General features: G+C 37.9%; 1 protein-coding gene across 1 annotated transcript; it reads left to right on the top strand.

Moving 5' to 3' along the window:
• The first annotated feature begins 18 nt into the window (after positions 1 to 18).
• blzf1 (basic leucine zipper nuclear factor 1) lies at positions 19 to 15,224 on the top strand. The gene is made up of 7 exons (XM_043700898.2): positions 19 to 59; positions 5,512 to 5,587; positions 6,554 to 6,999; positions 8,327 to 8,526; positions 10,568 to 10,696; positions 12,329 to 12,548; positions 14,479 to 15,224. The coding sequence occupies exons 2-7, from the start codon at positions 5,575 to 5,577 to the stop codon at positions 14,662 to 14,664; spliced, it is 1,194 nt and encodes a 397-aa protein (XP_043556833.2). The 5' UTR covers positions 19 to 59; positions 5,512 to 5,574; the 3' UTR covers positions 14,665 to 15,224.

Here is a 15,224-nt window from a genome sequence, read left to right as displayed (position 1 = left end):
CGTCCCGGTGTTGTCAGGTGGGCTGAAACAGCCACGCAGGAAGATAATGGCGACCGTGGGTGAGTGATGTCTGGCACTTGTACTACTCTTAAAAGTTTTTCGTGTTTGAATCCAGTTGTGTCAATTGCTCCAGTGTTCGAGTAAAATCCAAATTAAGCTGGTGGGAAATTTCATTGACGCCGCCGTGTTAGCTGTAGTGTCGGTCTCTCGGCCCCGGTGGATCCGCTTTCTTATTTGAAGTTTTTTTTGCTCTTTTGGGTTGTCCACAACTGACAAAATAAATTCAGACAATAGCAAATAAGATGTTGGAAGTTTACATTGAAAAGGGACAATGATAGATGCACTCAAGTTCCATAAAACCGTAAAAAGTAGTCACATTAGTAGGTCTTTCGGCCCATGAAGTCTGCTCCGTCGTTCAGTGAGATCATGGCTGATCTAATCGTCCTCAGTTTCACTTTCCTACCTTATACCCACAGCCTTCAATCCCGTTATAATTAGAAATCCGTCTTATTAGCCTTGGATATTCTTAATGATCCAGTGTTAACAACCCTCTAGATAAATAATTTCACCGTCAGAAAAAACAAGTTCTTTCCCATCTCTAACTTAAGTGGGCAACTCCTTTCGTTAAGATTACGCTATCTTGTCCTAGACTCTTCTACAAAGGGAACAACCCCTTATCTACCCTGTCAAGTCCCCTAAGACATAAGAGATTCTTAACTCTGACAGCATTTGTGGCAAAGAAGCAAGCTCATCTCTGATGTTTTAACTTTTCATTAGAACTAGGAAAGAGAAATGAAGCAGGTTTTAAGCAAATAGAGGATGTTTGAGGGGTGGAAATGGAGGGAAATAGGTTTTTTTTGGGGTGGAAGGCAGGAAATATTAAGTAACAAAAAAGCAAAAATGAGATGGTAAATCAAGGACAAGCAAATGATAGGTATAAATGATAATCACAGAATCATTGTCAACAGCTGTTCTCTGAAAAAATGCAATAGTCTAATAAAAAGGTAAAACACTGCTCTTCAAGCTTGTTATATAGTTGCTGTATGTTTAAAAGAGCAGATGTGAATTGGTCATTTTGTGGAACACTTCAGTCTTTTATATTTAAATAAAAATTCTTAATTGCAGTTGTTTTGGCTGGGTTGATTTCCTCCTACTATCAGGTGTGGTTATAAAGATCAAATGTTATTTTCTTCTAAATGTTTCAGCCCTATAGCATGATTGAATAGTTCAAGTAACCTTCTGCAATAATTTATACCAGTTGAGAGATGTAACAGTACTTTTAACTGATTTTATTTTTGTTAATTTTAGAATTGTGGCAGAGTAGCAAAGCTACATTAATTGTCCTCAAAAAGTTGTGGTGGCAGACCTTTCCTTGAGCCACAGCAGTCCTCGCAATATCTCTATTACACAGTTGAAGCTAGGGTAGATAGCTGGACTTATTGTTTGAGAGATACTCTTTACTTGAGTTTTTAAGGGTCCTGCCCGAAACATCGATTCTTCTGCTCCTCTGCTGTTTGACCTTTTGTACTTTTCCAGCTTTATTGACTCTGACTTTCCAGCATCTGCAGTCCTCACGATCTCCAAGTTGCTGAAAACACTCTTCTTTAATAATTAGTCTGCTTTTTAAATTTTACAATGTAACACATAAATCTGTGGACCTGATCAGGTGTACCCTAGAACTCTGTGGGGAAGTTAGGCAAGTGATTGCTGGGCCTCTTGCTGAGATATTTGTATCATTGATAGTCACAGGTAAGATTCCAGAAGACTAGAGATTGGCTAAGGTGGTGCCACTGTTTAAGAAGGGTGGTAAGGACAAGCCAGGGAACTATAGATTTTGTGAGCCTTACATCAGTGGCAGACAAGTTGTGGAAGGGAATCCTGAGGGACAGGATTTACAGGTATTTGGAAAGGCAAGGACTGATTAGGGATAGTCAAATCATTAGGGAAATCATGTCTCACAAACTTGATTGAGTTTTTTTGAAGAAGTAACAAAGAGGATTGATGAGAGCAGAGTGGTAGATGTGATCTACATGTAAGGCATTCGACAAGGTTCCCATGGGAGACTGGTTGGTAAGATTAGATTTCACGGAATACAGGGAGAACTAGCCATTTGGATACAGAACTGGCTCAAAGGCAGAATGTACAATGTAGAGGGTGGAGGGTTGTTTTTCAGACTGGGGGCCTGTGACCAGTGGAGTGCCACAAGGATTGGTGCTAGATCCTCTACTTTTTGTCATTTATATAAATGATTTGGATGCGAGTATAAAAGATATAGATAGTAAGTTTGCAGATGACACCAAAATTGGAGATGTAGTGGACAGCGAAGAAGGTTACCTCAGATATAAACAGGATCTTGATCAAATGAGCTAATGGGCTGGGAATTGGCAGATGGAGTTTAATTCCGATAAATGCAAGGTGCTGCGTTTTGGGAAAGCAAATCTTAGTAGGACTTATACACTTCAAAGTTTGTGAGAAGATTTGCAGCTCGGGTGCTCGTTGCTGTGGCTCTGTTCGCCGAGCTGGAAGTTTTTGTTGCAAACGTTTCGTCCCCTGTCTAGGTGACATCCTCAGTGCTTGGGAGCCTCCTGTGAAGCGCTTCTGTGGTGTTTCCTCCGGCATTTATAGTGGCCTGTCCCTGCCGCTTCCGGTTGTCAGTTTCAGCTGTCCGCTGTAGTGGCCGGTATATTGGGTCCAGGTCTATGTGTTTGTTGATGGAGTTTGTGGATGAGTGCCATGCTTCTAGGAATTCCCTGGCTGTTCTTTGTTTCGCTTGCCCTATAATGGTAGTGTTGTCCCAGTCATCACGAACATCAACTAGCCACGAAACGACACGACCAGCTATCCCTAGTAGCCACACACGCAGACGACAAGCAACATGAATTTGACTGGGACAACACTACCATTATAGGGCAAGCGAAACAAAGAACAGCCAGGGAATTCCTAGAAGCATGGCACTCATCCACAAACTCCGTCAACAAACACATAGACCTGGACCCAATATACCAGCCACTACAGCAGACAGCTGAAACTGACACCCGGAAGCGGCAGGGACAGGCCACTATAAATGCCGGAGGAAACACCACAGAAGCGCTTCACAGAAGGCTCCCAAGCACTGAGGATGTCACCTAGACAGGGGACGAAACGTTTGCAACAAAAACTTCCAGCTCGGCGAACAGAACCACAGCAACTTATTTAATGGTAAGGGGTTAGGGAATGTTGCTGAACAAAGAGACCTTGGAGTGTAGGTTCATAGCTCCTTGAAAGTGGAGTTGCACGTAGATAGGATAGTGAAGAAGGCATTTGGAATGCTTTCCTTTATTGGTCAGCGTATTGAGTACAGGAGTTGGGAGGTAATGTTGCAGCTGTACAGGACATTGGTTAGGCCACTGTTGGAATAGTGCATGCAACTCTGGTCTCCTTCCTATCGGAAAGATGTTGTGAAACTTGAAAGGCTTCAGAAAAGATTTACAAGGATGTTGCCAGGGTTGGAAGATTTGAGCTATCAGGAGAGGCTGAGCAGGCTGGGGCTGTTTTCTCTGGCGTCAGAGGCTATGGGGTGACCTTATAGAGGTTTACAAAGTTATGAAGGGCATAGATAGGATAAAGAGACAGTCTTTTCCTTGGGGTGGGTGAGTCCAGAGCTAGAGGGCATGGGTTTAGGTTGAGAGGGGAAAGATATAAAAGAGACCCAAGGGGCAACCTTTTCATGCAGAGGGTGGTATGTGCATGGAATGAGCTGCCAGAGGAAGTGGTGGAGGCTGGTACAATTACAACATTTAAAATGCATTTGAATGGGTATATGAATAGGAAGGGTCTGAAGGGATATGGCCCAGATGATGGCATGTGGGACTAGATTGGGTTGGGATATCTGGTCGGCATGGACGAATTGGACCGAAGGGTCTGTTTCCATGCTGTACATCTCTATGACTCTAGTTTTGTTGTGCTGCTTTTTATAAAACAATTTTCAGTCCTGAGTATTTTGGAACTATATTTAAAGCTTTTTTAAAATTCTTTTATGTTCTCCCAATTCTCTGAAAAAGCTATCTATCCAGTCTCATCTCTCACATCTTTATTTGCTTCCTCTCAAAAGAAACTGTTGGATTCTATATCTACAGCTATTTCTACCAAAGCATTTCATTTCTAAGCAATATTTTTAATCAAAAAACTTGTTTGTGATAAACTCATGTTTCTTAAGGACCAAATTATACAGCTGAAAAGATTCTCCCCAATTGCTTGGTCAAGATACCTCATAATTTTGAAAAACATTATATCTTCAACCTATATTTTAAGATCACCACAATTCCTCTGATGTCATCTTAAATGTAAGCATCTCAATTCTGATACCATAATAAAGCAGAAGTTGAGTGGGATCAAGATATGCATTAGCCATGATCGGATGGCACAGCAGACTTAATGGGCCAGTTGGCCTGCTTCTGTTTCTATATCTAATGGTTGAAAAACTGAAATAAAAGCAGAATATGTTGGGAATTCCCATTAAATCTGGCAACATCTGTGAAGAGAGAAATCAGCATTTCAGATTGTGATCTTTAATCATAATTCTCATAACACTCTGGTATCGTCATAATTTCTGTACCCTCCTAATTGCTTTGACATTCTCCCTAATTTAGGATTTTTCAAATGAGGGCACAATGTTCTAATTATGGCTAAACTAATGTTTGAGTAAGGCAGTCAATTGTTGCTTTTTGCTCTCAGTATATCAATTTATATTATGAAAAATTGTAAGTAATGAAACTTTTTCCTGTTATTTTTGTAAATTGTATCTTAGATCTGTACCTGGGTATTTTGTGTCTAGGGTGGCGCCATATGGGGTGATATTGTAAACTTTTCTCTGCACTCCAGTACTTCCGTACATGAGTATATGTGACAATAAAGGCTATTCTAATTATAGGCAAATGATCTCATTCACATTTTTAAATTTTATAATCACCTTCCAATCTTAAAAAATTTATGTATTTGATCCAATCCTACTAATTCTTTTTAAAGATGTAACAAATGTTTCTCGTCCTTTTCTCCAATCCAAACATTTGACATGTTATGCGTACACAATGAATTAGAGGTGATTTAAGTCAGTGTAATATAACTGATTTACACAAATTGTGATAATCTAATCTATTCAAATAATAAAAGAACTATAGCATAATTTTGATAGAAAAGAGCACATGCACATGGATAGCAGTGAGTTGAGGGGTGCGTAGGTTAAGTTACTATATTTCACATTAGGATTAAGCCTCGGCACAACATCATGGGCCAAAGGGCCTGTTCTGTGCTGTATTTTTCTATGTTCTAAAAGGCTAGAAACTAAAACTATCATTTAATGTCTTTAATTATAAATGAACAAGGACTAGTTATGAATCATGTAATATACAGTTTTTTTAAAATTTGTCTCACAGTTGCAGTCACTTCAGACTACTTAGAATGATTTAATAAGCCATTGTATGTATTGACCTGGCAACAGATTCAGCAAAGTAATTCTAATTATTTTTTTTCTAGATGAAAATTAGTGACTGAACTAAAATTCAAAACTTTGTTGGGACGTTGACATCAGTCATCAGGATGGAGACTAAAGGTATTTTATTTAATAATAATTTAAAATCTTTCCAAATCAGATTTATTTTTATACAAGTCACGAGTTGCCGAGATCAAAAGAATGTAGGCACATCAGCTGCAATTGATGCAGATGGTCCCTGTCATATGACTGTGCTCTTTTGGTCACAAAGCGTGAACACTTTCAAACAAGAAAGTACAAAAATTAACCTAAGTGCATGAAGAATTTTCTGAAGTTTATCCAATTTTAGAACTGGTTACTCCAGGGAGCAATCAAGTCAACTCAGAAGTTTGCCTGAATTCAATCCCATAAGATGCAGCCATTGAGCTGCAAACATGGTTTCTTGAATAACATACTTTCATTATTAATTTGAGGCTCAGAGTTATCTTTAAACATAGCAGTAGGGTTTAGGGAGGATGAGGAATGGGAGAGAAGGGCTAGAAGAAATTGGCAGGAAAGAAAGAATGTTCCGAGCATTTGGAAAATCAGTGGTAGGAAGTCTGTGACAGGAGGAAAAAGTGAGTTGGGCAACATCTGTTCAACATGGTTGTATTAAGTATGTTACAATTCTGTTACTTAATGGTTGGGACAGTTCATCAGTAACAATTCTTTTACTGTTCACTTTATGGGTGACTTGTGTCTTTCCATTGTAGACTCAAACTGCTTGCTTCAAATATTTCTTAGCATTCTATGTTAACCTGTGTGATACTCAAAAACAAATAGTATAATTTGGGAAATAGAGTACTGTGATTCAAATAACAATTTTAATCTTTAATAGCATTCTTACTAACTCAAAAGATATTAGGCCCTAATGGTTTCTTATCCATAGCATTTCAAATCTATAAAGTTTTACCTTGCATAGACTATTACCGCTGTAGCTTGCATAGACCAAAACCACAATATTATCTAAACTAGAGTAATATCATGAGCCACTAAAGCTAAATTTGTTAATTTTATATTCATAGCCTTTTCTTTCTCACATTTTAGTTCAAATAGTACAACCTGTCCGTGGACCTGGCGATGGAATGGAAACAGAAGAACCAGCCAAGCCTATCGAGAATACCACAGTAGTAAATAAAAAATGTCATCCCATTCCACGAGCTAATGTAGTATCCAGTTCTTCTCAAATTGTGACTAAGCCTGGTGTTCTTCAGCTTGGGACGGTTCAGCCTGACCAAGCAGTTGAGGTAGAAGCGATAAAAATCTTAGTACCCAAAGCTGCTTTAATTCATGAAGTTCCCACAAAGAATACAAAGTTAAATGACTCTGCAGGTTCTCATAAATGTGAGTTGTCAAGTCAGCCAGAAAACACTACTGAACTCAAGAGAGAACTGACAGAACTAAAAGTCTCCATTGAAAAATCTCAAAGTTCAGAAAGAAAACTCCTACAGGATAAAGAAGGGTTGGCTAACCAAATCCGGGTACAGACTGAGGTAAGACCACTTAAAAGTTATTGTTGTTTTATAGTAACTTGAAAACCCTGTTCTCGTCTTGTGTTCACATCTGGCTGTTAACTATAAGTTAAAGTTGCTGGAAATAAACTGAACATCAGTATTCACCTGTGAGCAGAAAAAAACAAGCTAAACATTTGAATTGCGAAATGAGAGAGAAGCAATTGGTGTGGTGAGCTAGGGCTGTGTAGAGAAGGGAAAAATATACATTGTGATCACAAATGGGATGTTTATAAAAGTAAGTTGCTGAAAACACTCAGCAATTCCGATAGTATCCGTATCATTGACCTATTGTACGTTTGTTTCACTGCACAGATGCTGTCTGCTGAGTGTTCCCAGTATTTTTAGTTTTTATATCATATTTGCATCACGTTATGGGTTGAATAACTTGCAGATTGCTTAACAGAAAAACAATATGATGCAAACCATTATCTCAAGTGGCTTGAATATATCAACTAAAATCAGTCACACTCAAGCAAAAGGAAACTATAGATGGAATGAAAGAACAATTATGCACTCCCTCAACTTTCTGCACTCAATTTAAATTTTAAGTCTTCACACTACTTTCTCACATCGTGCTTTTGACTGAGTAAACTTGAGGACCGAAGTGGCATTCATCAAATATTAGTGAAAAAATCAACAAATCATTTCAGCAGGGCTGCTTTTCTCTTATGAAACAGGTATTTATATTGAAATCTGTAACAAAAAAAAGGACTGGATTTATTGATGGGAGCAGCGGTCTCAGCACCAGGAATGGAAATAGGAGGTGATGGTTAATGGAATCCAATCAGAAGCTTAGCAACTCAGCATTGCGATTAGGAGTGTGGCCATTACTAGGGCTACAGCTGGAGGAGACAGTCACTTTAATGGATCTGCATGCTTTCAACCAGGTAATGGAGTGAAGGACCAGTCAGAAAAGTAAGGAGTTGTTGAGGTCAAGTGGCATCAGGCTGTCTGTCAGGTCTGCATGCAGGAAGTCACTGAAGTTAATCTGGTAATCTTTCTACCTGGCTGAGCACCATGTTTCACTCCCACTATTGGTTAAATGTCAGCAGAGACTGACTAAACTCGGCTCTGGGTGAGAGGGCCATCTGCCATCATTCTTGCTGATAGCATGGTGTCTGGAAGATAATGCAAACATTATTTGCACCTTTCTATGCCATCTTGCCAACCTTCCACAGTCTTCAAGCATGATACCCAAATAGTGGGTAGAATCCAGCTGAACTCTGCACAATTAACAGTAATTGGTAGATTTTATGTGTATAAAAAACTTAAATATATTTAACCACACTTCTTAAATCTATTTCAGATAAATCGTGAACTCAAAAAGTTACTTGTAGCTTCTGTTGGCAATGACCTTCAGTATCACTTTGAGCGCTTGGCACGTGAAAAAAATCAATTAATCCTGGAAAATGAGACTTTGAATCAAAATCTAGCTCAACTCTCTGAGCAGCTGGAGCGGATGACTATACAATGTGATGTATGGCGCAGCAAGTTCCTTGCAAGCAGGTTGTCTATTTTTACAGCTATTTGTATGAAAAGACTGTTTATTTTAGACAATGTCTTTCTGCTTACAAATTTACTAACACTTTCTAATTCTACGTGTTTATTTCCACATATAACAATAGGGAAGACTGTTATTGTTAGTATTGTATACAGATGTGAAGTGGTGATAACAGATAATGCTAGTGTCATTCTGCACTACAGGCCCTTTTCATGTATGTGGCAAATTCTTGTATCTGAACCCTTGTATTTGCTTAAATGTTTCATCACTTTTTCTAAATGTATGCAACAAAGTTTACATATATTAAAAAATGAAATAATATATTTTCTAAGATCACAAGATTCTGTCTCTCATAGTTCCAAAGGAATCCTGGGTATCCAGATAAATAATTCCCAGTTAATTATTTCAGAAAGAGTTGATAATTAATTATTTAGACTGTTTTAAGTGGGGTACCATGAGAATTGGGACATTGGCCACTATTTGTCAAAATTTACATTAACGGTTTATGTATGGGATTCAGACTTTGTAACATTTCACCTAATAGTGTGATGGGGTTGCAGACTAGAGTAAAGAAGATTGTAATAAATTTCAAGAAGGCATTAACAAACTCAGGGACTGTGTTTTTATTTGGCACATGAGTTTCAGTACAGAAAACCCCCAGGATTTTAACATTACAGTGAGGAAATTAGGTCATATACAACTTGGAAATAAGAATCCAATTGATGTGGGGGGAGAGTCAAATTGATTTGGAACTATAAATGCACTTGCCATCTAAAAGTTGAGACAGTAAGGCCATAGCAAATTTAAATCAAGCACTCTTTTTATTTCTAAAAAGACAGAATTGAAAGACAAAGAATATGGTAACCTTGACCACATTTGGATTCTGGTTGCCACAAAGATGTGCAGCCTGAAATTCAAGAAGTTAAAATGGGATTCAAAAGAAACTCAATTTCTGTGTATGAAACATGCTACCACAAGGAGCAGCTAAGATGAATTGTATAGATACATTTAAGAAATAACTATTACTAGGGAGAACAGAGCTCAGGTTATAATTATAAAGTTAGGTAAAGAATGGTTACAAGAGGAAGCCGTTTGGCTTTTTATATCAACGTTGGTGCAATTATTCACCTAGTGCCAGTCCCGTCCCTTTTCTGTGTAGCCATGTAAATCTTTCCTTTTCAGTAAAAGATTCATTTTACTGCCACAAGCCTCTGTCGAAGGAATATAGAATTTAGGAACACAAGTAAGCCAATTGACTTTTCAAGAATGTGCCACCACTTAGATCATTTGATGTGGTTGTGGCCTCAACTCCTCATTCAGTTTTTTTTCTCCGCTGGCTTCCCCACAATAACTTTACTTCATCATCAAATCTTTCAACTTTCAAGGAAAATAACCTGCAGTAATCTTTCTGTATTATTGAAGTTCCTCATCCTTGGACCAATACTTGTGAATCTGTTCTGTCATCTTTCTAATATCTGCACATCCTTCCTAAAGTGTGGTGCCCAGAACTTGATGCATTACTCTAGTTGAAGAATAGTAGAAGGCTTTATTAAATCAAAAATATTAGCGAGGACTGATTTGCTCATTCTGTGCTGCATGTTCTGTCTAATATATAAAATAAACCAGATAAATGTCTACAACCTAGATTTTTATATACATTGGTTTTAGTTGCTAAGACAAATTTAAATCACTAGAATATCATCGGTGCAAAAACTTATATACTTAAAAAAAATTTACTTCACTGAAATTTAACAATTTTTGAATGCTAATTTAAAATTGTGCACTTACTAGTTTTTAATAGATTTTAGCCAGTATTTTGGTGTTGGTTAAGTGTTTCAATTTTATTTTACCAAAAAATGTATAGTGCAGTTTAAATTCTTTTAACATGTATTTTATAGATAATATAAAATGTGATTCTTGGCCCTTATTAAGGCTTTCTTATGCTTTCTCATTTTATAATTGTAGGTGTTTCTGTCATGCATAAAAATTATACATTCTTAACAGTAATTGCCAAAATTCATTTACTTTAACCTTCCTTCCATGCAGAGTGATGACAGAGGAACTAGCCCATGTTAGAACATCAATGCAGCGTCATGTCAGGGAAACCCAAAGTGCAATACAGGATCTTCTCAGTGAGCGTGAGCAATTTCGTCAGGATATGGTTGAATCCCATGGGTATGTTTCCATCTGGTTCAGTAAGATCAAATTTATTCTAATATGCAATACACTGTCAACCTTTAAACTGATATTGGCTCCAAACTGTCATTAAAACCACTCCTAAACTATTTGTCGCAATGTAGCTTAAGTCATACTGTTTACACTTGGACTTACACTTGAATGAGAATCAAAACGTGTGGTGTTGGAAAAGCACAGCAGGTCAGGCAGCATCCAAGGAGCAGGAGAATCAACGTTTCAAGCATAAAGCCTTTCATCAGGAATATGCAGGGGACATGGGGCTGAGACATAAATGTGGGGATGGTAGGTGGATGCAGGTGAGAGGTAATTGTGATAGGTCAGTGCAGAGAGCTGGACAGACCCTAATGTTTCCTAACGTATAAGGGGGCATCTACTGGGTAAGTACCTCGCCTTTCATGTATGACTATCTGTCAGCAAGGTACCAGTGCAGCAAAGCTTGTGGAAAAACAGGGCAACTTGACATAAATTTCTTACCTTCTGAACTTCAATTGTGCATGTGCAATACCCAGATGTTGCTGTCTGATTTACCCTTAGTGATGAACACTGACTGTCTCACAATAGTTCTTCCTGCAAAATCTGGGTCAAGAGTTATACCAAAATAAGAAATGAAAAGGAGGCCCACTTTTATTAAAATGACCTCCTCTTGGCTACCATTGCATCCAAGCAGCAAAGCTAGTGACGATAACACATCTCCTCAGGGGTGATAGTTCATAAGCCTAATGCAGCAGTTTTGTTTTCTCCCCTCTAGATTTGGAAAGATGCTACAGTGGTTGTCAATGAAAAATCCTAAAGTTACGTAGATTCTACACTGTGCATTGGTATTTATTGATTCAGCAGTCAAAAGAAAGAGAGATGTTTAAACTTGAACACTGGAAGGGAAAGGATGGATGTTGATAATTTATTTTCTTTTAATTCATTCACCGGATATGGGTGTTGCTGGCTAGGCCAGTATTTATTGCCCATCCCTAATTCCCGCAAGGTCAATTAAGAATCACCCAAATTGCTGTGGGTCTGGAATCACACGTAGGCGAGAGCAGGGTGAGAGTTCCCTTCTATAAAAGACTTTAGTGAACCAGACGGGTTTTTCTGATAATTGACAGCGGTTTCATGATCACCATTAGACTCTTAATTCCAGATTTTTAATTTCATTCAAATTCCACCATCTGCTGTAGTGGGATTTGAACCCAAAATTCCCTAAAACATTATTTGGGTTTCTGGATTAATAGACTAGTGATAATACCACTAGGCCAATAGCTTGTGGTTTCTATCAAAATAAATTATAGAGTACTTCGTTGCATAAAACATTCGAGATACAAAGTACATTTTCTAAACACTACATTTGCTAACACCAATGCATGCATGCTGTGCACCACTTTAAATCATGTGGAGTAGGGGAGATCAGAATCTGGGACGTGGGAATTGGCAGGGGGAGGATATCGGGCACCGGAGTGGGAGATCAGAAAGGGATGCAGAGTGAGAGAGGCCATCCTGGACATTCTCTCGCTGTCTTTCTCTCGATACAGGGTGGGGAAGTATTATTAGCTGTATGCTTTTTTCTTAGTCCTGCACAGGACTGGGTATGAAATTATTCATTTTCATTATACTTCACAGATTCCTCAAGGAGCTCTTGGTATCTCTGCAATGGGGCCGACAACAAACATATTATCCCAATGCACAACCAGGTACCACTGTGGAACTTGCTTCTGTCAACCTTAAGTTAGCAGAGGCTATTAATTCTCAACTTCTTGGAAAACTGAGCACAAGTAATGCCCAAAAGACCAACCAACAGGTTGAATTCTGCAAAACACCAGCTGAAAAGATGGCTGAAAAGGTACTGTATGATTCCTTCAGGAAGGGGAGGGGTAGTGGGTGATGGGGAGGGAAAAGAAGGCCAGGGGATGCCAAAGGAGGTTGGGGGTTAGAGGAGGATGGGATGGACAAGAGAGAGTGGGCTGAAGGGGGCCGGGGTCAGAGATAGGGAGGAGGATTGAGGGGAAAGAACAGTTCATGGTTGGACAAGAGGATGAGGAAAGGGGAGAAATACTGGGGTTGGGAGGAGGTAATGCAGTACTGTTCAAATTAATACGAATGTCATGATGTCCATTGACATTTAGGGTCCTAAAACGTAGTGACATTAAAAGTTAAACAGTGCCAAGAGGAGCAACATTGCTTACTCCTATGTGCTAACATAAGCTTTGAAATGGATATTGTAGTGGTCATGTAAATTGACAAATTGACAGTCATGAAAATTTTACCCCTTCAGAAGTCATTATTAAAATCAGTTGTTTGACTATCACATTTGAGTCTCCTCCCATTATATTAATAATGTTCTAATTTTATTGTGTTATCTAATACAATCTATTCAGTACCTTTTTTTGGAGTACTTAATTATCTGATTAAGACTGACTTCACTGCTTCCTGGATTTAACACCAGGAACACCAAAGGGAACATAACATGTTGTAAGATTGAGAAATAAGAGCATTAGAATTAAAACTATTGTGCCATTTAGGAAGATCTGACAGAAATCTTAACTTCACTTTCCTGTGTGTCATTCATAACCCCACCTCACCAACTTGTCAATCAAAGCTCTAAATATATTCAAAGCTGAGTTCGATAATCATCCAGCTTCCACTGCTTTTTATAACAGATAATTCAAAACCGGAATAAGCCTGTTAAGAGAAAAGTATTCTATTTATCTTGGTCTTAACTGGGAGATCCATAATTTTTAATACAACCACTTCATTCTAGGAATCAGTCTCCAATGTTCCCTTAAATAAAGAGACAAAAATAGTACTCCAGGTGCAGTCTCATCAGTGCCCTGTATGGTATTAGCAAGACTCTTTCCTACTCTTATACTCCACTTCCCGCTTTCAATAAAGACTCTCTTTTGGTTTGTCTTTCTAATTACCTCCTTTCCCTGCAGGCTGTCCTTTTTTTAATTCATGAGACCCAGATCCTGCTGTCTTGCAGCCTTTTGTGTCTTTCCACTTAAATACCATTCTGCTCCTCTGTCCTTTCTGCTAAAGACCAGGACGAACCTCACATTTTCCCACATTATTAGCTTTTTACCAACTCAAACTATTTATACATCCTGTTGCAGACTCATCTGGACTCCTCACCACGTGCTTTCTACCATCTATGGAGCCAACTATGCTAATGATACAATACAATTGGTCCCTTCATCTCCGTCCTTAATATAGATTGTAAATGTTCCATGTCCCAGCACTGTTCCCTGTTATTTAAACTAGTTACAGTTTGCCAAATTCAACATGACACATTTATCCTGATTCTCTTTTTTTCAAAAAAAAGAAATTGCTGGAAAAACTCAGCAGGTCTGGCAGCATCTTTGCAGACAAAACAGTTGACATTTCAAGTCTAGTGCCCTTTCTTTAGAATCAGTTCTCACTGTAAGACCTAGTTCAAAATTGGTTGACAAGCGTGAAACCAAAATTTTCTTGCAAAAAGTACAATGGATTCATAATAAAAACATAAATCAGTTACGTTTAGTGCAGATATCAAGCAAGATACAGTGAACTATCCAAGTGTTAATTAAACCAAGTATTTAACCAAAGACCTTTTTAATGTGGAAATAAATTACAACAATTTGTTTATTTACTATTGCAGACTGCAAGTCTGTTTACCTTGTGCTTTGACTATTGGAATAAACTAAATGTTACTTTGCAGTCATTACTGCTTCAGTAAGAACTGCCAACAGCTGACTTAGCATGTTAAATACTCATTCTTTTCCTTGTATTTGCAGGTTTTAAACATATTGGATCCTACACTGTGCAGCAAAGGAATGACAGATGTACCATTTTGTGATACTTCACCGTCATTGTTTCTTTCTAAAAAAGACAGCATAGGACGATTCCATCCATATACTAGATATGAAAATATCACCTTTAATTGTTGCAACCAATGCACAGGAGAGTTAATAGTGTTGTGACCAAGTTTTAATGAAAAGGTTACATTGGCATGAACAGATTATACACTTACTACTGTTTCTTGTTGACTATTTAAAACTGGCAATAATTTGAAGCAGTCATTATATATTCAAAGATTTTATTTTCATATTGCATATATTTTTGAGAAAGATGTGCATGTTATATATTGGTCTAAGAAGCACAGTGATGTATTCATCACTATATTCTCTCATTGTGTAAACTGCCTGAATCTTTACCTCAAGTTTCATTCAATTATGATAATTGTATTTGTACTGCCACTTGTTTGTGTTTTAATGTGTAATTATGAGTGTATAAGCAGAATTTTCTATTTCTTGATGTAGTGCAGAGTTGAGTGTGACTATCTGATCAAGTATTGATGAAATATCCAATTAGATCAGCATTAACCATATTATGTCACCCATGAAGTATTGTACAAGTCAGTGTTCAATTTTTAAAGCAATATACCATTCTGTATTTGATACAACTGTAAAATTTGTCCATCCATTCTTTAGTTTAATTGAATGGAAATTTGAATTATATATTAAAAGAACAAAGGCTTGAA

The sequence above is a fragment of the Chiloscyllium plagiosum genome, unplaced genomic scaffold, assembly GCF_037043375.1.
Source record: "Chiloscyllium plagiosum isolate Xiang-an unplaced genomic scaffold, Cpla_swu_hap1 HiC_scaffold_12, whole genome shotgun sequence".
Classification (NCBI taxonomy): Eukaryota; Metazoa; Chordata; class Chondrichthyes; order Orectolobiformes; family Hemiscylliidae; genus Chiloscyllium; species Chiloscyllium plagiosum.
Note: the sequence above shows the minus strand (reverse complement) of the source record. Positions and strands in the feature narration are given on the sequence as shown.

What these genes read in the sequence shown, in the direction of transcription:
- blzf1 (XM_043700898.2), top strand. An exon ending in AAATCCGGGTACAGACTGAG is followed by an intron (nt 7,000 to 8,326) that starts GTAAGACCACTT and finishes AATCTATTTCAG; the next exon opens with ATAAATCGTGAACTCAAAAA. An exon ending in GATATGGTTGAATCCCATGG is followed by an intron (nt 10,697 to 12,328) that starts GTATGTTTCCAT and finishes TATACTTCACAG; the next exon opens with ATTCCTCAAGGAGCTCTTGG.